The sequence below is a fragment of the Arabidopsis lyrata genome (assembly GCF_000004255.2).
Source record: "Arabidopsis lyrata subsp. lyrata unplaced genomic scaffold ARALYscaffold_1, whole genome shotgun sequence".
Classification (NCBI taxonomy): Eukaryota; Viridiplantae; Streptophyta; class Magnoliopsida; order Brassicales; family Brassicaceae; genus Arabidopsis; species Arabidopsis lyrata.
This window is the reverse complement of record NW_003302555.1, coordinates 26,149,293-26,172,258: the sequence shown is the minus strand read 5'-3', so window position 1 is coordinate 26,172,258 and position 22,966 is coordinate 26,149,293. Positions and strand designations below refer to the sequence as shown.

Below are 22,966 nucleotides of genomic sequence, written 5' to 3'. Positions count from 1 at the left end.
TTGTCCACCCACTATCCTCACGTTTTCTTTTTATTCAAAAACAAACTGCATATTATTCCAAGTCTCTTAATATAAGGATTCACTGAGAATAATTTTGTTTCCATCACGTAAACACATAAATGATTAATTAGTTTATTTTTCTTCTTCTTTCGAGATACTATTTGCTGGAATTTAGATCGAAATTAGACTCAAACAGGATTAGCAACTAAAGATAATTAACATACTAGCAAGCGCATACAAATGTAGATATATTCAACGACAAAGTATCTTCCGGATATTTCTTATCGATATTTTGGTCTATCTCCTTGATCGATTTTTACTTATAAGTGATTCAAAAATTATACTAGGTTTCACATGTATTTATTTTGGGGCAAATGGAAAAAATTGCTTCAAAGTTGTAAAGGTATGTGCATTTGATCGATTATGGCTGACAAGAGAAAGTGATAATCCAATACCAAAATCATGTTTCTTCTGTAAGTATACCAATTCAGTCATAGGGCTTGACACAAGGCAAATACTTGCTAAATTCAAGGTACTTGTGACCCGACTTGCCTTGTACAAGTAATTGGATTTTTAGCTTGTTACTTGGCTTGCCCAAAACAAGTACTTGCTAGACCAAATACATGTTCAAAATTTGATTACTTGCAAATTACTTAACCCGCCTTCTTACTTGCCAAAATTAAGTACTTGTTACATGAACCTAAAATACTTGGAATGAAAAAAACCTATTTTATACATAACATTTAAGGTTGATGAGTTTTGTTGCAAGAGGGAGTTTTGGATTCTTAGGAGGAGTTATTGGTTCATGGATTTATAAAGAATTAGAAATCCAAACAAAAATCATTTGTTATTCAATCATTGATTTTAAAATCTTAATTAAAATCATTTGTTATTGGTTCTATGAATTATAAATACTAGTTGAAATCCTTTGTTATTCGTTTAATCATTTGTTTTTGGATTTGAGAATCCAAATTATGTTTTAAATGGATTTGAATGGAATTGAAAGAGAAAAATAGAAGGATTCAAATCCATGGGTAAACACATGTTATTTCAAAATCCATATATCTTGATTTCATAATTAATAGAAATTTTCAAATTCTATATGGATTTACAAATTAATAAACCAATAACACCCCCTTAGCTTTTATGGCCAAATCAAAATTATAAATCTATTATAATAATTTAAGCATTAGCATTAGGAGGGCCGACCCAAAGTCATGAGATATCTAAAGCAAAAAAAAATATTTTGGCCATTAATAAAAAAAAAACGATGCTAGAAGACATTGAACTATTGAGCTCATACACAAGTTAGCTGACTTAAACCGCTGAACTAAATGAAACTTCAATAATTTTGATTCCCCCAAAACACTAATATAATTTTGATGCTTAAAGCCGAGGGCCGGCCCTGAGCCCAACAAAGTGAAACATAGGCTTAGGTCCCCCCAAAAATAGGCCCCCAAATTTTTATATTAGAAATAGGCCCCCAAATTTTTATGTTTTTGCAAAACAAAACAGGCTCCCAATTTTTGAACATTTTCAGAATTCGTTTACATATTTAGAAAATATTTAAAACTCTCCAAAATTTCCTTGGATCCCCAAAATTTCAGGACCGGCTCTGCTAAAGCACTTGCTTGTTGGGCTTTAGCTCAGGGTCGAGCCTGAGCATTAGTGTGTAAAACAAGTATCAAGTAACGGGTAATGTAAATTTTAGCGAATAATAAGTAACGAGACAAGTAATAGAAATTTTTCTTTTTTGATTTGTTACTTGACTTGAACTTGCAAGTAATTTAATTTTCCAACTTGCCTAAAGAAAATACTTGCATTTTGAAGTCGAATATAAGGCAAGTAGCGGATACAAGCCGGATAACAAGTAATTATGCCAAACTCTATTTAGTCATAATGTTTTGTTACTTAAGTTAATTCCTATATTATCAATGTTCGATCAAATATTTGAATATAGATAACTAAATTTTACAATTGTGATTTTTTTTTTATCAATACTAATTACAACATACTAAAAGTCCCTGCATAGCAGAGGCCGGCCCAAAGTCAGTTTTCACCTATCACACCGAACGAGAACCCAAACATCTTTTTTACTCTCCTTACAAAAAAAAAACATCTTTTTTACTCGTTTTCTTTTGGGTATCTACACGAAGTAACCATGAAAGACTTCATAATTAATTGACACATTCTATCACTATTTATACAGTATATTGGCTAGGAAAATTACATTACTGTCTTTGTTTTGATTATTCTCATCTCTCTTTTCTCTTCATTTCTCTCGTGACTCTTCTCAACAATATTGTTTTTTAGTGTTCGTCTTTTCTGGGTCTAATCCAAAGATTGTTTGGCTGGGTCGTCTAATCGCGGTTGGGTTTTTGGAATCCGGTGAAGTGGTGATTCAATTCCGACGAAGAAAATGATTGTAGTGATGGTGGTTCAATTCCGATGATGAAAATGGTATACGACACAATAACATGAAAATTGACTGTGGTAGTGGTGATATGATACGGTGGAAGTGGATTATATGGTGGCTGTGGAAATGGGGAAAGACAAGGAAACAATGGGAAGTGATACCGACATAGAAGAATATGGTGGTGGTGATGATTTTATTGGGGCAGTGATGATTTTATCGGCGGCGATGGTGATAATTATAGTAGGAGTTGTGGTGGAGAAAAAGATGGTTCTGAAGTGATGGGTTGAGAAGAATACGGGGGAGGTGTGGCGATTGAAGATTACGATAATGGTAGCTTTTGTTCAGATTCAAATTGGTTAACAATCATATTACCGAGTTAATTAAAACCGTACCTGAAACTAGATACTTTTTTTATAGGAGGCAATACTTATTTACTCAGTTAACAAGTTACAAAATAAAATAACACTTCATATTACTCGGTAATAATATAAATGATCGAATACTAATGTTAATTTTATATTTAATACGTTATATGTAACTCGTTATTTTTTATGTACGATATAATAAATGAGTTAACATGATAAATATGAATTTGTCACATAAGTATAAACTTATCGCGATACAGTGTGATTTAATACGATATAATTATAAACTTTTGATAGAAATATTTTGTTATCATGATAAGACAATAGATATTACCAAGGTATTTGATGACCAGTAAAAATATAAAAAAACGTTGATATCTAATTCATTATATCGCTAAATAATTTGTTACCTGCAGGAGGATATTTTCGTCTATCTTACACAAATTGATGAGAATCCTTATTTAATAAATCACAAGTCACTTCTCTAATAACTGCACTCTTATCCTTCAGGCATGTGTTTTAAGTCTTAAATTATGTAATTTTTTTCTTTCTACACTAATTGACTTTCACCCCCATCCCTTTTTTTTTTAATTCTGTTATCCTGCAACTTTTCTCCAGATAAAAAGAAATTGAAATTTCAAAAATTTTGTTTCTTTTTAATTTACACAATAACTAGGTTTCTCATCCCGACTATGAAATTAGTTCTCTTTTACTTTGTAATATAGCTTCAATAGAAAAACTAATGTTATTTTCGGCCATGCAGAGCACGGATCAAACACTAGTGAACTATTAATACAGAAAACATGTGTATATACTTCATTTTCCAGTCATCTTTGTATTTAGATTAATATAACTTTTTTTTTATTGTTATCCCTTAAAATAATATATCCTACGGAAAAGGAATCGGATTAAATAAATTAAACGGTAGAAAATAAAATAGGATAGGAGGGGAGAGAGAGAAAAGGTCTTTATTGGTTTGAATGAGATTAGTGAACGCAGCTTTTCTTCTGATTTCTTCAACCAAACCTCCGTCTAGGGTTTTTTACTCTTCTCGTCTCCGCCGCCCTTTTTTCTCTCAATTCCGTTTTAGTTCCTCTTCGTCGACGTCGTCCTCCGTCGCAGTCATGCCGGGTTCCGAACCATCGGAGACTCAGTGGCCAGCAAGGAGAGTCAGGGATACTTATGTCGATTTCTTCAAAGGCAAAGGCCACAAGTTCTGGCCATCAAGCCCCGTTGTTCCTCATAATGATCCCACTCTTCTCTTCGCTAACGCTGGTACGATAACTTCGATTGCCAAAATTTTATTTGTTTTTCCCTTCTATCTGTTTTTGCCCGACGAGATTGGGAATTTGTCTGAAGTTGATATGTGGAATTTAGATTCTATTGATTTGTGTTAATCTAGAATTGGATTCTTGTTGATGAGTTCAGTGGAATGCTTTATTCTGTATTCTTTGGTCTTTTGAAGCTTTGGGACTTGAATCATTCAGTTTTTGTCGCAGTTTAATTCATATACTGTCACAAATTTCCTGTTATTGATACTTAGCTATGTAAGTTAATTTCTCTTGATATGTCTGGCGTCAACTAGAGTAGTTAGTGACATTGAAACTTCTCTGTTTTTCAAGGAATGAACCAGTATAAGCCAATATTTTTGGGTACGGCCGATCCTAATACTGAGCTCAGCAAGCTAACTCGGGCATGTAACACCCAAAAGTGTATTCGTGCTGGTGGAAAACATAATGATTTGGACGATGTCGGCAAAGATACGTACCATCACACCTTCTTTGAAATGCTTGGTAACTGGTCTTTTGGAGATTATTTCAAGAAGGAAGCTATCGAATGGGCTTGGGAGCTCTTAACCAAGGTAATCAGAACCACTGCCATCTTGTTTTGCAATACCCTATGGTTCAAAGAATATTTTTCTTCCCACACATGCATAAAAGAGACATTTGTCTTTGTTTACTTTATTTAAGAAAAAAGCATCATATTCAGTAAACTATTGGCTCCCTCCCCTGCGACAGTATTTCATAATCTTGTAAAGTTATTTGTTCTCTTTTCGTTGGGTTGTATATTTCTTTGAGAGCTGATGAATAGAGCTCCCTGTTTTCATGCCTCAGGTCTATGGGCTACCGACTGATCGAATTTACGCTACCTATTTTGGCGGTGATGAGAAAGCTGGCCTTCAACCTGATAATGAGGCTAGAGATATATGGTTGCAGTTTCTCCCATCTGGACGTGTGCTGCCCTTTGGTTGCAAAGTATGTTTGCTTGATTACTCCCATGAAAAACGATTTTAACAGTAAAAATTAACAACATTTCATTTCATTTCTTAAAAATTATTTCCGGAGTTATGTGAAAAGCATTACTGCAAAGTTAAAGACTTTATCAAATTCAGGTGTTACTTAATTTTTAGATCTTTAAAAATTAAAATAAATTTCAGTGGATTTCATTTGTATCATTATTGAAGATAATACAATTTATTCTGTTTACCTAAACTTTTTGAATCCACTAATTGATTCTCTCTCCCCTAAGGTTTCTTCACAAGTAATTCAGTTAAGTTGCATTTGTTTTGGTAATTGGCCGGCTTTAAAAACCATTGTTTATGATTTCCAGTCAAAAACTTGTACCAAATGTAAAACGAATGAATTTTTTAATGCTGTTTTCTTTCATATAACTTTTGACGAAACTGCAGGACAACTTCTGGGAAATGGGTGACACAGGTCCGTGTGGACCTTGTACTGAAATACATTATGATCGTGTTGGTAATCGCGATGCTGCATACTTAGTTAACAATGACGATCCAACATGTTTAGAAATATGGAATCTTGTCTTTATTCAGGTACAAACCATCTCTATCCCAATTGTAATTTAGTTCCATTTACTACTCTTTATTTGAGTATCACAATTGTTTTAATGATTTTATAGATTGTGTTACTAAAACTCTATATTATGCGGTTAGCTAGATTGTTCTTGCTTTTTTAGCTTTGCTATCATATCCTCAATTGTTTTCTCTGACGGGGCTGTTACTTATATTTTCAAAATAGTTCAACAGAGAAAGTGATGGCTCACTAAAACCTCTGCCGGCTAAGCATGTTGATACCGGAATGGGATTCGAGAGGTTGACTTCTGTTCTTCAAAACAAAATGAGCAACTATGATACAGATGTGTTCATGCCTATCTTTGATGACATCCAAAAGGTAATTGGTTAAGACTTCTGTTGACGGTTTCATGACAGTCTGTTAATATATTGAGTTACTTTTGTGTGACTTCCTCTTAGGGATGCTTTTCTCACCTTATTTAATACTATCAATATTTTAGTTCATCTATTGTCAAGTGGATGATGGGTCTTGGTAATTCTGTGGGTTCTATGAAAAATCATTTCCTCTTTGATCTATGGGAGGTTACAGTTATTCTCCTTTCCTTGGGACATTCTGTCAATTGTTTTAAATTTTTGTGGTTTAGTGAATTTGGATTCCATGATCAAGACATTCTATAATGGGTATCCTGGAAATTATTTCGTTGTAAGCTGTGTCACTTTTCATGTATTTTTCTCAGTGAGAGAATTGAAAAAAACTTCAGATTGGTCCATTTCCCCTAGTTGTTGGGAATCTTAAGTGTAGGTGTTGATGCTTCACATTTTTAGGCAACGGGAGCTAGGGCATATTCTGGAAAAGTTGGTCCGGAAGATGATGACAGAGTTGACATGGCATATAGAGTGGTTGCTGATCATATTAGAACCCTGTCATTTGCTATCGCGGATGGCTCTCGTCCTGGTATGTTATTGGTTTCTTGTCTCATTTACATTTGTGATGGTTTACAAAAATACAAACGTCTTAGTATTCGATCATTTATTTGAGTTGGGCATGATTGGTTTGACAATTTTCTTCCTCAGCCAATATAAATAGGGTGTATATTTTCTTGTAGTTTAACAAGTTCCAATTGATATACACTCTCTTGCAGGTAATGAGGGCCGTGAGTATGTTCTGCGGCGTATTCTTCGTCGAGCAGTTCGCTATGGAAAGCAGATCCTAAAAGCTGAAGAAGGGTTTTTCAATGGGTAGGAAATTATGTTTGATTGTCGTTGCATGTTTTGTTTCAAAATTTTTCTTTGTAGCTCAAACATGTTTATTTCTATATTGTATCTTTGTAAATGCAGAATATTTTTGATACATTTTTATCTCGGGCTTTTTTTTTTCACCTGTAGGCTTGTAAGTTCTGTTATTCGGGTGATGGGAGATGTCTTTACAGAGTTGAAGGAACATGAGAAAAAGATCACAGAGATAATAAAAGAAGAAGAAGCAAGCTTTTGCAAGACCTTGGTGAAGGTGAGGGCTGGATTTAATTTCCGTCAAAGCTGTTAACCTTTTTCTTATTTTGTTCTTTGCACTGAAGTATAAGAAACAATTCACAGCTTCAATATCAATTCCACTTTTACCTTTGTAATCTTGTGTCCAATTTCACCATCGTTTAGTTTTAATGATGTTGGTTAGACATGATTCAGCTTACCATTGTCTATAGGGAACCTTTTTCTGAAAGATGAATTGGTCTGACCTGTTTGTCCTTATAATAGGTGAGTACAAGAACAGTTAGAATGATTATAAATTTTCTTGGCAGGGAATTGAGAAATTTCAGAAAGCTGAACAGGCGGTTCAGGGGAATACACTGAGTGGAGAGGTACGTATCTAATTATTTTTGTGATGTATGTTAGATGTTGCAGTATTTTCATCTGGGATGTTTGAATTCCATCTCAACATACTGTCTTCTCTTTGCAGGATGCTTTTGTCTTATGGGATACATATGGCTTCCCGTTAGATTTGACTCAGGTACTTAAGTCATTTCTTTCTGGATACGTATTTATTTCTGGGAATACGTATTTATTTCTGGGAATACGTATTTATTTCTGAGTTTGTGTTATTTTCTAACTTTCATTCTCGGGTTTCAGTTGATGGCTGAAGAAAGACGGTTACTGGTTGATGTTGAAGGTTTCAACAAAGCCATGGAAGAGGCGAGGGAAAGATCGAGAAGTGCCCAGAATAAGGTGTTTCAACTTTCTTTCTTCATTTACTTTCTTGAAGAGTGTTTAATGCCAAACTTACGTGGCTATGGAGGAAGTTTGCATTCACATTAGCTATTAACTAATCTTTTTAATGTCAATTTTTGGTAGCAAGCTGGTGGCGCCATTGTTATGGATGCTGATGCTACATCAACATTGCACAAGACTGGTGTGTCAGCAACAGATGATTCTTTCAAATATATTTGGTTCCAGGTTTGTCCTATTATTCCAGAAAACTTGTGTGTTGCACCTGAATTGTTTTTATGTTGGCACAGAAATGAAGAAGTTAGGGCATAGAGGAGTAAATGAAATTTACTTCAAATAAATCTTTATTGATACCCTGCCACATGTCGCTGCAGGATCACGAGAGTGAACTAAAGGCAATCTACACTGGCTCTACTTTCCTGGAAAGTTTAGCTGCTACTGATAACGTGGGACTAGTATTGGGGTCTACAAGTTTCTATGCTGAGCAGGGTGGTCAGGTAATCCATTTTATTTGATACGTAGCTTAGTTTGCTGATTGTTTTTCATTTTTGATCATATGACTGGTGGCATGATATCCAAGTTGAACACTATCATATCAGAACTGCATTGTTTGAATTTACGTATCGGCTGGCAAATACCATGATATAGTTATTGCCAGTTTTGCAGACTAATTTCTGAAGTCATTGTTGACAGTCGCATAAATTTTTTAGATTTCATATCCATGAACAATGGCTAGCTTTTCATTCACTTCTCACTATCTATATGTATACAAAATCTGTGCCTAACATTTTTGCTCTTGCAATAGATTTTTGATACAGGATTAATAGAAGGCTCGTTTGGTACATTCAATGTATGCAATGTCCAAATATTTGGGGGCTTTGTTGTTCATATTGGTTATCTCTCTAAAGATGCTGGAGAGGTATCTGTGGGGGATAAAGTGATTTGCAAGGTAACTCTCTGCATCAAACAGTGTTTGGCTCATTCAGCATATTTGGTACTATCTAAATTGTTTCCACCTTCATTTCCATTCGTGTAGGTTGACTATGAGAGACGTAAACTCATCGCTCCTAATCATACTTGTACACATATGTTGAATTTTGCCCTGAAGGTATCCCTTCTCTATAATTTAAGTTACTCTAAAACGATGATTTACTAATTTTTTTCTATTGGATCTCAAAACATTCATGTCCCATGAGTTCAGGAAGTGCTCGGGGATCATATTGATCAGAAGGGATCAATAGTTCTTCCTGAAAAATTGCGATTTGATTTTTCCCATGGTACATTATTTAACAAGTCATATTTATTTTGATGTGGATGGTCATTTTAATTATCTAATGGGTGCCATTATTTCGAGTAGGCAAGCCGGTTGATCCTGAAGATCTGAGAAGGATCGAATCCATAGTGAATAAACAGATCAAGGATGAATTAGATGTATTTTCCAAGGAAGCAGTGCTTTCTGAAGCCAAGCGCATTAAAGGTCTAAGAGCAGTGTTTGGAGAAGTAAGCTGTCCATCAGTTCTGTAGCTGCCTTTTTAGTTTGGTTTCTATGAATTGTTAAAGCAATCTCTCTTTACTCTTTTTAGGTCTACCCTGATCCTGTCAGAGTGGTGTCAATTGGGAGACAGGTTGAGGATCTCTTGGCTGATCCTGAAAATAATGAATGGTCATTGCTTTCTTCTGAGTTTTGTGGAGGTCGGTTTCCATAGGCATTAGCTATTGGGACCAAAATATTACTTTCTGAATTGAATATTGAGTATTGGGTTATTTTGACAATTCCAGGAACCCACATAACAAACACCCGTGAAGCCAAAGCGTTTGCTCTTCTATCGGAGGAGGGAATTGCAAAAGGTATTCGTAGGGTAACTGCTGTGACTACTGAATGTGCTTTTGATGCGTTGAATGCGGCATCCTTACTTGAAAGAGAAGTAGAGGATGCGTCCAGAGCGGAGGGAAGTGCATTGGAAAAGGTTTTCTCCCTTTCTTTGTCAACTATTGACAAACTAAGACGATGTCGTTACTTGGATTCACGTAAAACTTATTGTATTCGTATTTGCACATTCACAGAAAGTTTCTGCTTTGAAAAGCCGAGTAGATGCAGCAATTATCCCAGCAGCTAAAAAGGCAGATATCAGGGCAAAAATTGCTTCGCTTCAGGTTATAAGCTCTTTCAGCCTTACAGTCCGCAGCTTTGTCTAGATTTCCCTGTAATTTTGTAATCAAAGCAAGCAATACTGAAGTGACAATTATCATTTTCTTAACTTTGCAGAATGAAGTAAGAAAAGCTCAGAAGAAAATAGCGGAACAAAACCTGAAAAAATCTGTCAAAGTAGCAACAGAGGCAGCTGAGTCCGCAGCATCAGATGGGAAGACTTTCTGCATAATCCAGCTGGATGTTGGTCTTGATGCAGCAGCTGTGCGAGAGGCCGTTTCAAAAGTCATGGAAAAGAAGGTAATCCGTATTTTCTTACAGCATCACTTCTACCATCATCTGTTCATAGAAAGCAAGAAAGTGAAATAAACGTTTTGTTTGATGAACCTTGCAGGGAATGTCGATAATGGTGTTCAGCACAGATGAAAGCACAAACAAGGCAGTTGTGTGTGCAGGAGTTCCAGAAAAATCAGACCAGTTCAAGCCGTTAGACGTCACTGAATGGTTGACAACTGCATTGGGTCCTCTAAAAGGGAGGTGCGGGAAAGGAAAAGGTGGTCTTGCATCAGGACAGGTATAAATCCTTTTCTCTTTAGTCTACAATGGTAAATGGAGGAGTATCATCTACAAAGAGATTTAATCTTCAACATGTTGTTTTGGTTTCAGGGAACGGATGCTTCTCAAGTGCAGGCGGCTTTGGATATGGCTGCATCATTTGCATCAATGAAGCTCAACTGATTTGGTCGGGAGATTACATAATCTGTGAGGTCAGAATAACCTCTACTTATTTGATTTCATTGTACACCGTTTTTCACATGTTTTAAGAATCTGTTAAATTTCTCTGTTTTTGTGATGGAATTTGTTGTATCACTCTTCAGTCAAAGTTTACTTATTGTTGTTATATTCCCGTTGTGAGACCATCCGTTTCGGTTTTGGTTGAAAAGTTTGTTTTTTCTTCACTAAACTTCATTTATCGGTTGAAATGATTTTGTTTTAAAAATTTATTAGTGTATACGTCATATTTCTTGGGTTTCGTATGGTTGCGCGGTTCAGAGTTTGGTTTAACAGATTATGGTCCGGTTGGTTTTAGTTACCATCAGTATAAAAAGCATAAAACTGAATTGATTTACTTATTTTTCCTTCAAATTTGTTTTGGATTGTTGAAACTGAATCGCACATTACTAAAAAACAGTGATATATACTCGTAGGTGAAAAACTAGCTCCTAGAATGTTTAGAATACTAAATCCTAGACTAACGTCATTTGTTGTTTTATAGCTTAAGATCATACGGTAACTGTAACGCTAATTGCGATCAGTTTTTAAAGAATATTAGTAATTCAACTTTCTTTTTTTTGTTGTGCAAAAGTAATTCAACTTTCTTAAAACAAAAATCTATGGATAGATTCAAAAGATAAAACTTTACAATTCAATAATTCATAAGAGAATAACGAAAGTGAGTTATGACAGCAATAGTAACTCAAGTTGGCACATAGTAGCTCCTGGCTTGAAAAATAAATGACCATTCACTACAAAGGGGGTGAAGAAGTCCATCTCTAAAGCAAGAGAATTCATAGTTGAGATTCTACAACCATGAAAGGAAAAAAAAGTCTGCCCTTGTGTCGTCTGTCTGATCCAAAAGAGCCTCACAAACTTTGCCAACGAACGAAACCACGACTCACCCTCTGCATCACCTGCAAAGGCCAACAACACCTTCGGGATAAAGGTCGGTACTATGACTATTGTGCTACTTGTGACTTGGAATTTCACAGATGTTGTCACTTGTTTCCTCCAGAAATTAAACACCCTTTCCACCTCATCCACCCTCTCACCCTCACCTTCTTAGATTCTCGTCTTAATAGCTCTAAGTTTCCTGAAATTTGATGCTCCGAATCATACATTGATATTTCTGGAGATGCCTCAGATGGGAATCATAAAAGATGCAAATCCTGTCGGAAAAATATTACATATATCAGCGACACAGACTATGTTTCGCTTTTTGATATGACATACTATCATTGTGCTATCTGCAATTTCAGTCTACACTCTTCTTGCGTAAAGGATTCACCACCTCTCACTATTGAAAACCTTAAAAACCATGACCACACCCTTACCCTCTTTCCTAGACAACTCCCTCTTCTATGTGATGCTTGTGGCTTTTCACTTAACACTTTCGATGATTCAGTTTACTCTTGCCTGCTTTGTAACTACATGGTCCATAGAAGATGTATCTACTTACCTCGTGTCATTAAGATCACCCGTCACCATCATCGCCTTTCTATCACTTCCTCCCTTGTTCCTTCTGGTGATGAGCTGTCTTCAGAGCCGTAGCAACGATTATGAGGGCCGCCCGCGAGAAAAAAAAAAAGGGCCGCTCTAGAAAAGTGTATACTTATAAAAAAATTTAACCATAAAAAAAAACAAAAAAAAATCTTCTCTCACGCTTCAGGTGATTCGAACTCATGACCTAAGATATGTGGTGTATGACATAATACCACTAGGCTACCAAAACACATAGGTATTTGAGGGCCGAAAATATAAATAACTTCTCGGAGGGCCGCAGCTCCCGCTTCTCTTGCTTCTATCCAGCTACGGCTCTGGCTGTCTTGTGGCGTTTGTCGCAAAACTGTTGACATCAATTACGGCCAATACTCTTGCATCAAGGGATGTCATTATGCTGTTTATTCAAAATGTGCAACAAAGAAAGAAGTGTGGGATGGGAAAGATCTTGAGGGAGTGCCTGAAGAAGAAGAAGTTATTGAGCCATTCGTGAGGATTGATGAAGAGACTATACAACATTTCAGTCATGACCATCACTATCTAAAGATTCATCATGCGAATGGAGACCATGAAAACAAGTTTTGCCAAGCCTGCATCCTCCGGATAACAGTTTCAGATAGGTTCTATAGCTGTGTCCAATGCGATTTTGTTCTCCACGAAACATGTGCATGCCTTCCTCGCAAAATACACCATCCGCTCACCCTCTTTCATTTACTCTCTTCTCATCTCAACAAGCTCCAGTCTCATTATTATGACCTAAGTTTCTTCGTGTGCAAGGGTTGTAGCCGAGAATGTTGTGGTTACATGTACAAGTGCTGCGAAAAGGGTTGTGAATTTCAAATAGATGCAAGATGCGCTTCACTTACTGATCCTATAATCCATGACTGCGATCCACATGATCACCCGTTATTCATCAATTTGACCAAAGGTGAATGCATGGCTTGTAAGTCTTCCACCTGCTCATCTATGTACCTAGAATGTATCGAATGCCAGCTCTTTTTGGGTCTTAAATGTGCTACTCTGCCTACTGTGGCTCACTACAAGCACGATAAACATCCACTCACTTTTTGCTGCGGAGAAGAGAAGACAACAGATCCCCAGTATTGGTGCGAGATCTGTGAAACAAAACTAGATGCTACAAAGTGGTTCTATACATGCAACTCTTGTTCAGTCACTCTTCATGTTACATGCTTACTGGGTGATAGGGTCTACATGAAGCCAAACCATATGATCAGGATGCATAAAGGTGCTGAAAGTATTCTTATTGTATCCAACAGTGGCAACTCTAGACCAGTGTGTAATGGATGTAAACGCTGTTGCGTAGACACTATGGTAGTCAAGAGGGTTTAGGAAAACTATTGTACTATCATGTGTTACTTCGATACTTATTATTGACATTTGTTTCTGCGATCCATTGTGGTAGGACTTCTCCAATGGAAAGATGGACTGAAGCAGCGACAACTAAGGATGCTACATGAAGAAATTTAGTGTGTATTTCGTTTTTCTTTTTAACTTTGAGCTTTTAATGTATCTAAAAATTGTCCCTATCGTTGTCAATACACGTGATGGGAAGGAGTCTTGAATTTGAATTTTGGTAGTTTTTAGATAAAGGAAAAACTTATGGTGGTTTCTAAGGATGATCCTTAGTCCATATCACATACAATTCTAGAGTAAATATAGATAAAATCTGCGAGATGTATCAATGTTCTTTTTCGAAGTTAAGAAAGTCTCATCAGCTTCATTTTGATTTCTTGAATCAATTTCTTTCTTCCCAAGTTACAATGCCTCTTCCCATTTTCCACTTCGGGAGTATTAAGGAAATACAATTAGACAATTTCCATTTTGTTAACGGAGATTGAGAAAATTTCCATTTTGTTTTCTTACTTTGATAAGAACAATTTCTAATAGAAATCCGAGTATTTTACCGCGGCGGGCCGGCCCGCTAAAATTTATTAACGGAAAATTTTCACTTCCTCCGAATTCCTTTTCTCTTGTATTTTCCATTCTTCTTAGGTTAAGCCTCCTATATATATATATATGTTTGCATCTAAGAAGACAGAAAAATATACAAGTATTCTTCTACTTTCAAAAGATCTAGTGTTAAATTTTTTAGCAAGATGAATTATGGTAGAGATGAACTAGACGGGGCTATGATCATATCAAAGACTCTATCAAAGAGTGACATTGTTGGTAATGTGGTATTACCAAAAACACAAGTGATGTCTGTCCTCACGAGGATGAATGGTGTTACAGATGAGGGTTTGGACAACGGTTTTGAAGTGCAAGTCCACGACATAATAGAAGACGATTTATGCACAGTTACCCTGAAAAGAATTGACGACACTAAGTATTATTTCGGGACTGGTTGGAGTATTATGAAGCATTCGTTAGATCTCGTAGAAGGCGATGTTCTGAAGCTTTACTGGGATCAGTTTGAAAACAAATTCATTGTTCTTAATTTTCAGTATAAGACTATGGGAATAATGATTAATGTGTAGCTCGCTCGCTTACATCTACCTTCCTTTCCGCTTTCCTATATTTATTAGTTGCTTTATGTTTTGGATTTCATATTCTAAGTGTTGGTTATTTTTTTTTCTAATTTGATTGGAAATTTGGAATATCTTGAATTTCAAGAAAGCATGCATACATCTTCTATTCCAAATAACTAAAAGTACCATCGAACCGAGCAAAATATATCTCAACAGTCAAGAGCCTTGTATCATCCTCTTCTTCATTGGAGCTGTTCTTCTCCTTTAAAAGCAAACGAGTGTCATCTTCTTCATTATGCTAAATCTGAGTTTGTAATCTTCTTCTTTATTTCGTTCTCTGCTTGTTCTCAAGCTTTTTCTCATCGTTTTGCTGGATCTCTCTTTGAGACTCTTGCAGATGAGAAGTGGTGCCGCGTTTGCCATGAACGTTGTAATCCATTTATCGTAATAATACTCAGAAGTTCTTTCAAATTCATTTACTCTGTTTTACGTTATCATGGAACCACCAATATTGATGTGAGAAGGAAACTAAATGCGCCTGATCGAGTGGTTCTACACATGTGACTCTTGTGTAGGAGAATTACAATTACCAAAAATATTCATTCGTAGAAAGCTATTGATGCGCGTTGGATATGACTTGTTTACATGAAACAATATCCTCTGTCTATTCTTTTAATAAGTTTCTCGATTTATCATCTGATTATCTTACTTGGAATGTTGAAATCAAAGTTTTGAGGTCTTCAGATGAAAAAGAAACTTGTGGTAGTTTTAAAGGATGATCCTTATTGATTCGGATAGGACAGAGGAAAGTTTTGCTTATACCTTAATTGTTTTCATTTTATTGAAGAGAATCCAAAATGAAACAAAGAACTCGGGACTAAAACGAAATCAATGAAAAATCAAACTTATGTTTTCAGGGGGAATCTTTAACAAGAACATAAAACCATGTACCACCCAAATCCTTAAAGGTCACAGTTCTCGAAAACAACACAAGGCACATGTTGAACCTTGTAGAAATCTTCACCACCAGAGATCAGCTTGTCCTTAAATGCCTTTTTCATGTTCCCAATCTCCACTTCTTGTAGATTCTTCAGGAATCTCGTTCCTTCAGGAACTGACTTCAGTTGCTTACAGCACTTCAACTCCATGGAGACAAGACGCATCATGGCACCGTCTTCTACAGTCCACTCCTCTAGATTCTCAAGCTCTGACAATGTCAAAGAATGCAGTTGAGGAAAACCATTTTTGGAACAACAAAGCTTACTACCTACAAATGATCCTTCAAACAGTTGGAGAATCTTCAAGTTTGGAAGCTTCTCGAGAACCAGAAACGGGTCATCCACTAATCCGCATTGCCACAAACGTAGAGCACCAAGATCAGAGGAGAACTCTGTTCTCCTGGAAGCTTCTCTAGTTTAAGAAACAGTTCCAGTTCAGAGAGATCAGTAAATGCAGAAACCAACTGTGTTACATCAACTGGTGGAAGCATAGGTTCGCATGGAACGTTTATCGTCAAGCCACGGAGACGTTTCAAGACTTTACTTAGAGAAGATACCACCTCGAAGTCTGTGTTCTGCGAAGAAAGATTGATAGACAATCTTCTAAGACTTGTCACTGCTAAAAGATCCCTTGGATTGCATTTTCCAACAGGAAAATCCCAGAGTTGCTGCAAGTTTCTTAGAGTACTCAAGTCCAGCTTTGTTATGGGATCAAGATCTGAAGGCATACACAAATGTCTCAGCCGGCACAGCTTCCATAACACGTTTGGAATATACAGTTGCCCCTTCACGAACAAGTCTAGAGTAATCATCAACTTTAAGTTTCCAATAGATGATGTAAGTTCCTTCACGTTTGTCAATCTCACGCTCAGGTATCTCAAATGGATGAGATCTCCTACATCGTCTGGCAACTTCCCTCCCTTTATTTGAGCTCCCTCGAGATCTAGAACTCGAAGAAGTTTCATCTTTCTGAAGGAAACCTTACCCAAAAGTTCCCATGAACTTCCTTGATTCTTTATAATATACACAAGAGATCTAGACCGAGGATTTATGTAGTTCACCTGAGAAAGTCTCTTGATCTGGTGCTCCTCTGCTCCACCATGTAATTGAACAGAAATTCTACGAGATGTATTGGTCGAAAGAGATAAAAAAGCCTCAGCTTCATCTTGATCCCTTGAATCAATAACTTGGACAAAGCTTTCTTGCTCTGCCTTCTGTAAACACACCTCCCTCATGAGGTCATGCATACGGCATGTCATGACTTCCGAAGTTACAATGTCCCTCCTCCCAACCATAACCATGCTTCTCTTTACTAATTCTTCGAGATAATCTTGCCCAATATCTTCTACTGTCGTGCCAGCCTCTGTGTGTTTTATAGGCATAACCATTCCCTCTGCGATCCAGTAACTAACTAATGTTCCCACATGAACCTCATAGTCTTCAGGATAATGAGCAAAGTAGAGGAAACATTGCTTTAGATGGGGAGGCAAGTACTCGTAACTCAAGCATAAAACATCTGCAACTAGCATGTTCTTACTTCCATTGCTACTACCTCCGTTTGAAACATATGATTTGATGTTCTCGTATACTCTTTGCCACTCGTTCCATGTACTTTTCATTGCCAGAAGTCCTCCAAGAACTGTTATAGCTAGAGGTAAACCTCCACACCTTACGACTATCTGCTTCCCAATCTCCTCCAGTTTCTTGACCAACATTGGCTCTGCATATCAGGTGAATGTGTGAAGTATGATAGTATATATGCTGCAGAAAGATTAGAGAAAAATGATTACCTATATCTTCTCTTCCAGATAATGAAATTTTCTCCAACAGCTCCCAACTCTCTTCACATGTTAGCAATTGTGGCTCATGAAGCACACCCCTGGGATCAGCATATAAAGCGACTTCCTTGTTCCGAGTGGTGAGAATTATTTCGCTTCCTACAGTAAATACTACTAGCCTATAAAAATGATAAGGATTATAGAACATGAATTGTATTTGAACATGAATACTACTAGTTTACCTGTTTCATGTGGAAAAACGTGTTTCAGACAATCCCAAGCATCTTTGCCCCAGATATCATCAAGCACAATGAGGCATTTATTCCTTTTCAAGAACTTATGCAACTCCTCTCCAAGCTGTTCATCCCTCAAGCTGAGTATTCTCTGATTCTCATCCTTGTAGCTGAGATTTAGAAAAATCTCTTGCCAAATATGTGTCCGTCTACAATCTTGAGAAACATATACCCAAGCAAACCTATCGAAATGACGCCTCACTTTTCCGTGATGGAAAATCTGTTTGGCTAAAGTTGTTTTCCCCAAACCACCCATCACACAGATGGCTGTGACCCTTAGTTTCTCACCTCCAGAAACTAAATCATTCACCAACTTCTCAAGACTCTGCTCCAACCCGACAAGATTATGCTCAACAACGAATGGAAACGACTGCCTCTGTTCTCTTTGACTATCAGATAAACTCAAGCCTTCTCTGCCCATAGCTTCTATTATACCGTAATCTAGCATGCTTGCTGCTATCTTAGAAAGCTTGGAGGTGATCTCTCTAATCTCTGAGCCAACACTATGAAGTGAAACCGCCTCGTTCAAGATGCAAGCAAGCCTCCTAAGCACCCTTTTCATCCCTTTTTGTTTCCTTGATTCTGCTTTGAGGAAACATGCCTCGATGATATCCTCTGCATCATAAGAAGCTTCTCTAATGCCTGCAACCCAGTTACGCACTCTCTCGCTTTTATACTGCTTCTCATCTGCATCTTTCAAAAAGCACTTCAAACGCTTCAATTCGTCTTGCAGCTGCTTCACTTGGTCACCTATACCAAATAAGAACAACGGTTCTTCCAAGAGCAACTCTCCCAGCTTCTGCACTGTAACAGAAACAATAGCCTCTGCCATTTCGTGTTCTAGTGACTCTCCCAAATCTCTATCTCATACACTAGAAAAGAGTCAACTACGCACTACCTTCATGACACAAGAGTCCAAGTCAACTCAATCATAACACTCTTTGTCCCTTTCTGAATTATTCAACTCTCAGCATCATGTGAACATAATTATATGGTACAGCTACCAAACGACTTCTTGAAATGTTATTTTGTGCTGGTCCATGAACCACCACATCCACATATTCATCCATCAGAATTTAGTGGAAGACTTTCAAAAGTCTTTGCTATCTCCTACAACCATACATTTTCCTTCTAACCTTTAACTGCAGAAGTTACAATAAGGAAAAATGGTCTCTGCCTTGTGGTTAAAAGAGCTTACTCATAATTCAACAAATGCAATGCACGAAACCCAATAAGAAAAAAAAAAGAAGACCAGAAAAAGCATCGAGAGAATCTTATATTTTTATAACCATGAAACATTGCTCATATACGATACATCAAATTTCAGTTTCTTAAGTTGTTGATAAGAGGGAGAGACAAGACATTTAACAGGCAGCTCTTATTATATTATTGTGGTCCTTTCAAATTGGTCTGCAATAAGAAGAACATGACATATAGCTCAAAACTCCCTTGTTGAAACATAGGACGTACTAATTGATGACTATGAACAATATAATATGCCTTATTTTTTTCCCGCATCCGAAAGGTTAGAGAAGAGGAGGAGATATACAAAAACGTTCTTACATGTACACCTAAGAACTATTGTAGAGCTTGCACTTGTTTGTTCCAGCACAAACAAGACACTCGTCAGCATCACCTTCAACATGGCTCAAGCAATGTTGGATTCTGTCGTTCACAACGTCCTGCAGGAAGAAATATTAGCAGATTACTGAAACGTCAAGAGTCAAAAGAAGTACAGATCTCTTGTGAAGATTAAAACATCAGAAGATTGACTATTGGAGGTTCAAAGGGAAACAAGTGGCATTCACTAATGCATGAGGGTGCTCGCATTCCTTAGGTTTAAAGTGCTAGCTCGTTTTGCTTTATTTCTTACCATGAGGAGATTATGAAGGCCGAGAGGTGCAGTTATGAGGTATGAGATGCCAGAGAACTCCTTTGCAGCATCAGCCGTCAACGAGGGGATGTCCTTAATCAAATAAGGGTCATGATCTCAGTAGGCCAATAATGTAAATCCTCCAACAATCCCAGAAATTAGAAAAGCTAAAAGCTTCAAGAAAACAAAACAAATTGAGATGAACAGAGCCATACCTTATGCCAATGTCTTCCAGGAAACAGAAAAAATGGGCTCACAACTACTCGTTTTGCCCCTTGTTGTACACACAAACTGAATGCATCTTTTATAGATGGCTCAGCCAATTCCTGATGTAAAGTGTGAACATCAGCAAACAGTAAGCAGAGCTTGAAAGTGAGAAGCAATGAAATGCTGATTTCATCTAAGTTGTCATTAAAACATATTAAGCTAAATCCAAAAGATGATCAAGAAACTGAAATCAGAATGTTTCAAACTCATGGGTATGGTTCTCACACAAGTGAATACAGTCAATTAAACTAATGGAACTAGCGGAACACTATGGCATAAGATGGGAGCAAAATGGTGACAATGACCAAAACTAATCCTCTTCAATTATTCACAATTTTGGCACAGCCAAACGTTAAAGTTTGTCGATAACTATGCAGAAAGGTTAGAGCATTAGGAAGAATTACCATATGAGCAGGCTCCACAATTGGGTATCCAGTTTTGTCTTTGAACATTTTCACAAACTCCTCTGAAACTCAGAAACTACCACACAATTACATAAACTCATACAAAGAAGATGAAGAAGGAGAAGGAACAGAAACAGAAGTATTACCAAGCATAAGATTGGATTCACGGCGGCGAGAACCGTGATCGACAATTATAATCCCATCAGCATCACCAATCCCATTTTTGACCAAACATGGTGATCCTCTTCTTCTCGTTCCTCGTTGGAGTTGAAATTTCTCAACTTTTAAGGAAACTGGAAATGCCCATGACCGATTCTTTCGTGTAATTTGACATGAAGAAGATGAAACACGATTATCCGCGCTGAGATTGCTACAAAAACAAAACAAAAAATCAGAAAAACCCAAAAACAAGAGAAAAAGAGGAAAGTGATAACAAACCGTTGGGAGGAGAGTCCATGAGAGAGGTTCATCAAGAACTGCGACTGAGTGGTCGCCATCTTCGCCGTCATTGATTGTGTTTCTGCTATTAAACTGATAATTTTGTCCATCTTTCACTGTACTGTTCGCATAATCCCGAAGAAAATTGAAAAATAAATAAATAAACCTCATTAATATCTCACCGAACCGGCCGGTCAGATCGGTAAACCGGAACTCGATTATTATTTCAGCCCGGGCTCATTGCTAAATCTTATATACACACCAGAAAATACCAAATCAACTACTAATACGAGCTTATGTACCACTACCTAGGTCGTACCTAGTCCTGGGCATAATAACCGGAACCGAATACCCGAACCGAACCGAACCGAAATTTTGCAATTCGGTTCGGGTATTTGGATTCAGTTATAACCGATCGGTTCTCCATATAGAAATAATTCGGGTCTGTCTTCGGTTCGGGTAAAAACCGAGAACCGAATGGTTACTTTCTTGACCCGAAATTAATACCCGATTATAACTAATCTACTCTAATTACACCCCAGATATTAACCTATACCATCGGTTCTTCCCCTTTTCCGACAAATACCTAAGTCCTCTTCTCTTAAAAAAACCTAAGTCGCTAATCGATATTCAATCTGGAATCTTCATCGAGAAATCGATCCGCCGTAAGTCTTCTCTCCTCCGATTCGTCTGTTCTTCTCTATTTGATTGTTGTTTGATTAGGGTTTTGTCGATTAGATAATCTCTAACTCTCTACTCTCTACTCTCTACTTCTCGATTGTGTTTTTTGATGATTTTAGTGTTTTAGGGTTTTGTTGATTCTGTATTTCGTTTTCAATTGTTGATTACTGTATTTCGTTTTCAATTTACTCTCTACTGCTCGATTTGATTTTTATTTTCGTTTTGACTCTTCTTATTAGATGGGTTCATCATCACTTCCAGAAGAAGATGTTGATTTGGATATGAATGCTGAAACTCAAGATACAGAAGATGATTCGAGGATTCCTGAGAATCGAAAGAAAAGAAAAGAATCAAAAGAAGCTTCATGAAAAAGTTCTAAGGGTAAGGGCAAAGCAAAGAGCAAAGAAGAAAGAGAAAGGTCGTATGTGTGGGAGCATTTTACCAGATTGAAGGATAATATTAACAAATGCTCATGTCACTATTGTGGGAAGACACTCGCCTGTCCTACAACATCAGGGACTTCAAATCTGCAGAAGCATCTGACTTTTGCGTGCAAGCAATTCAAAGTTTGGCAAGACAGTGAAATGCAGAAGATTCTGAATCCAGATGGTAGTCATCTAATGGCTGGTAAGGTTTCAATTGAAGTGGTTAGAGAAGCAACAAATGAAATGCTTGTATTAGGACAGATGCCACTTTCATTCATTGAAAGTATAGCTTGGAGACATTTCACTACCAAATGCAACTTGTACAAGCCAGTTTCTAGAAGAACTGCAACAAGAGACATCTATGAGATGTTTGTGAAGCGGAAAGAAGAAATGAGGAAATGGATGCGTGCAACTAAGCAGCGGGTCTCTCTCACTACTGATATATGGACAGCTCACGTAACTGGTGCAAGTTATATGGTAATAACTTGCCATTTTGTTGATGCAAATTGGCATTTAAGAAAGCTGATCATAGGGTTTAAGTATGTGGCAGATCATAAAGGGGCAACAATTGCAGCTGTTTTGAGTTCTTGCTTGGATGAATGGGGTATAGAGAAGATCTTCACTATCACTGTTGATAATGCAACAGCCAATACTTCTGCACTTCAGAAATTTGAAAGAGCCTTCAGGGCAAAGAATGGGAATAATGCATTCATATTAGATGCTGAGATGATGCATATGAGGTGTTCAGCTCACATCATCAATTTGATAGTCAAAGATGGATTGCATGAGATCAATTCCCATGTGGAAGCAGTTCGGAATGCAGTGACTTTTGTGAGATCTTCTACAAAGAGATTGATCTCATTTGATCAAAGGGTTGATGCATCTAATCTGAGTAGAGGAAGCTTGCCTCTAGATGTCGAAACCAGGTGGAATTCAACCTATTTGATGCTCATAAAAGCGCAAAGATTCAGAGAAGCTTTTTGATCGGATGGAAGCTGAAGATAAGATCTACAACAACTACTTCTTAGAGATGGAAAAAGGCAAGAAAAGGGTTGGTCCTCCTACTTATTTGGATTGG

At 37.1% G+C, this 22,966-nt stretch overlaps 4 protein-coding genes across 4 annotated transcripts; 2 read left to right on the top strand and 2 right to left on the bottom strand.

Moving 5' to 3' along the window:
* The first annotated feature begins 3,642 nt into the window (after positions 1–3,642).
* Positions 3,643–10,929, top strand: LOC9330298 (alanine--tRNA ligase). Its single transcript, XM_002894191.2, has 23 exons — positions 3,643–4,056; positions 4,404–4,642; positions 4,896–5,036; positions 5,471–5,617; positions 5,823–5,975; positions 6,422–6,551; positions 6,739–6,835; positions 6,983–7,103; positions 7,393–7,452; positions 7,551–7,601; positions 7,721–7,816; positions 7,943–8,044; positions 8,191–8,313; positions 8,622–8,765; positions 8,853–8,924; positions 9,018–9,093; positions 9,174–9,316; positions 9,400–9,508; positions 9,596–9,783; positions 9,881–9,970; positions 10,083–10,265; positions 10,360–10,539; positions 10,632–10,929. Exons 1-23 carry the CDS (start codon positions 3,762–3,764, stop codon positions 10,701–10,703), a joined length of 3,012 nt encoding a protein of 1,003 aa, XP_002894237.2. The 5' UTR covers positions 3,643–3,761; the 3' UTR covers positions 10,704–10,929.
* A 438-nt stretch (positions 10,930–11,367) lies between these two features.
* Positions 11,368–14,792, top strand: LOC9327623. The gene is given in 4 exon segments (XM_002894189.2): positions 11,368–12,151; positions 12,248–12,274; positions 12,563–13,586; positions 14,360–14,792. Coding segments are annotated over 4 exon segments (2,028 nt in total). The 5' UTR covers positions 11,368–11,555; the 3' UTR covers positions 14,741–14,792.
* A 758-nt stretch (positions 14,793–15,550) lies between these two features.
* LOC9327622 (putative disease resistance protein At1g50180) lies at positions 15,551–18,986 on the bottom strand. The gene is given in 4 exon segments (XM_021011036.1): positions 15,551–16,121; positions 16,124–17,449; positions 17,520–17,666; positions 17,750–18,986. Coding segments are annotated over 4 exon segments (2,784 nt in total). The 5' UTR covers positions 18,633–18,986; the 3' UTR covers positions 15,551–15,693.
* Positions 18,987–19,065: 79 nt separating this feature from the next.
* Positions 19,066–20,959, bottom strand: LOC9330296 (sirohydrochlorin ferrochelatase, chloroplastic). Its single transcript, XM_021011084.1, has 6 exons — positions 20,783–20,959; positions 20,491–20,714; positions 20,345–20,406; positions 19,889–19,999; positions 19,674–19,766; positions 19,066–19,482 (listed from the first exon to the last, which is right to left on the bottom strand). Exons 1-6 carry the CDS (start codon positions 20,890–20,892, stop codon positions 19,372–19,374), a joined length of 711 nt encoding a protein of 236 aa, XP_020866743.1. The 5' UTR covers positions 20,893–20,959; the 3' UTR covers positions 19,066–19,371.
* Positions 20,960–22,966: the final 2,007 nt, after the last annotated feature.

What these genes read in the sequence shown, in the direction of transcription:
- LOC9330296 (XM_021011084.1), bottom strand. Translation starts at nt 20,892, where the DNA reads ATGGACAAAATTATCAGTTTAATAGCAGAAACACAATCAATGACGGCG. An exon ending in TTGTGGAGCCTGCTCATATG is followed by an intron (nt 20,000 to 20,344) that starts GTAATTCTTCCT and finishes ACTTTACATCAG; the next exon opens with GAATTGGCTGAGCCATCTAT. An exon ending in GCCTTCATAATCTCCTCATG is followed by an intron (nt 19,483 to 19,673) that starts GTAAGAAATAAA and finishes TTCTTCCTGCAG; the next exon opens with GACGTTGTGAACGACAGAAT.
- LOC9330298 (XM_002894191.2), top strand. Translation starts at nt 3,762, where the DNA reads ATGAGATTAGTGAACGCAGCTTTTCTTCTGATTTCTTCAACCAAACCT. An exon ending in TCCCGTTAGATTTGACTCAG is followed by an intron (nt 7,602 to 7,720) that starts GTACTTAAGTCA and finishes CTCGGGTTTCAG; the next exon opens with TTGATGGCTGAAGAAAGACG. An exon ending in TAAGAGCAGTGTTTGGAGAA is followed by an intron (nt 9,317 to 9,399) that starts GTAAGCTGTCCA and finishes TACTCTTTTTAG; the next exon opens with GTCTACCCTGATCCTGTCAG.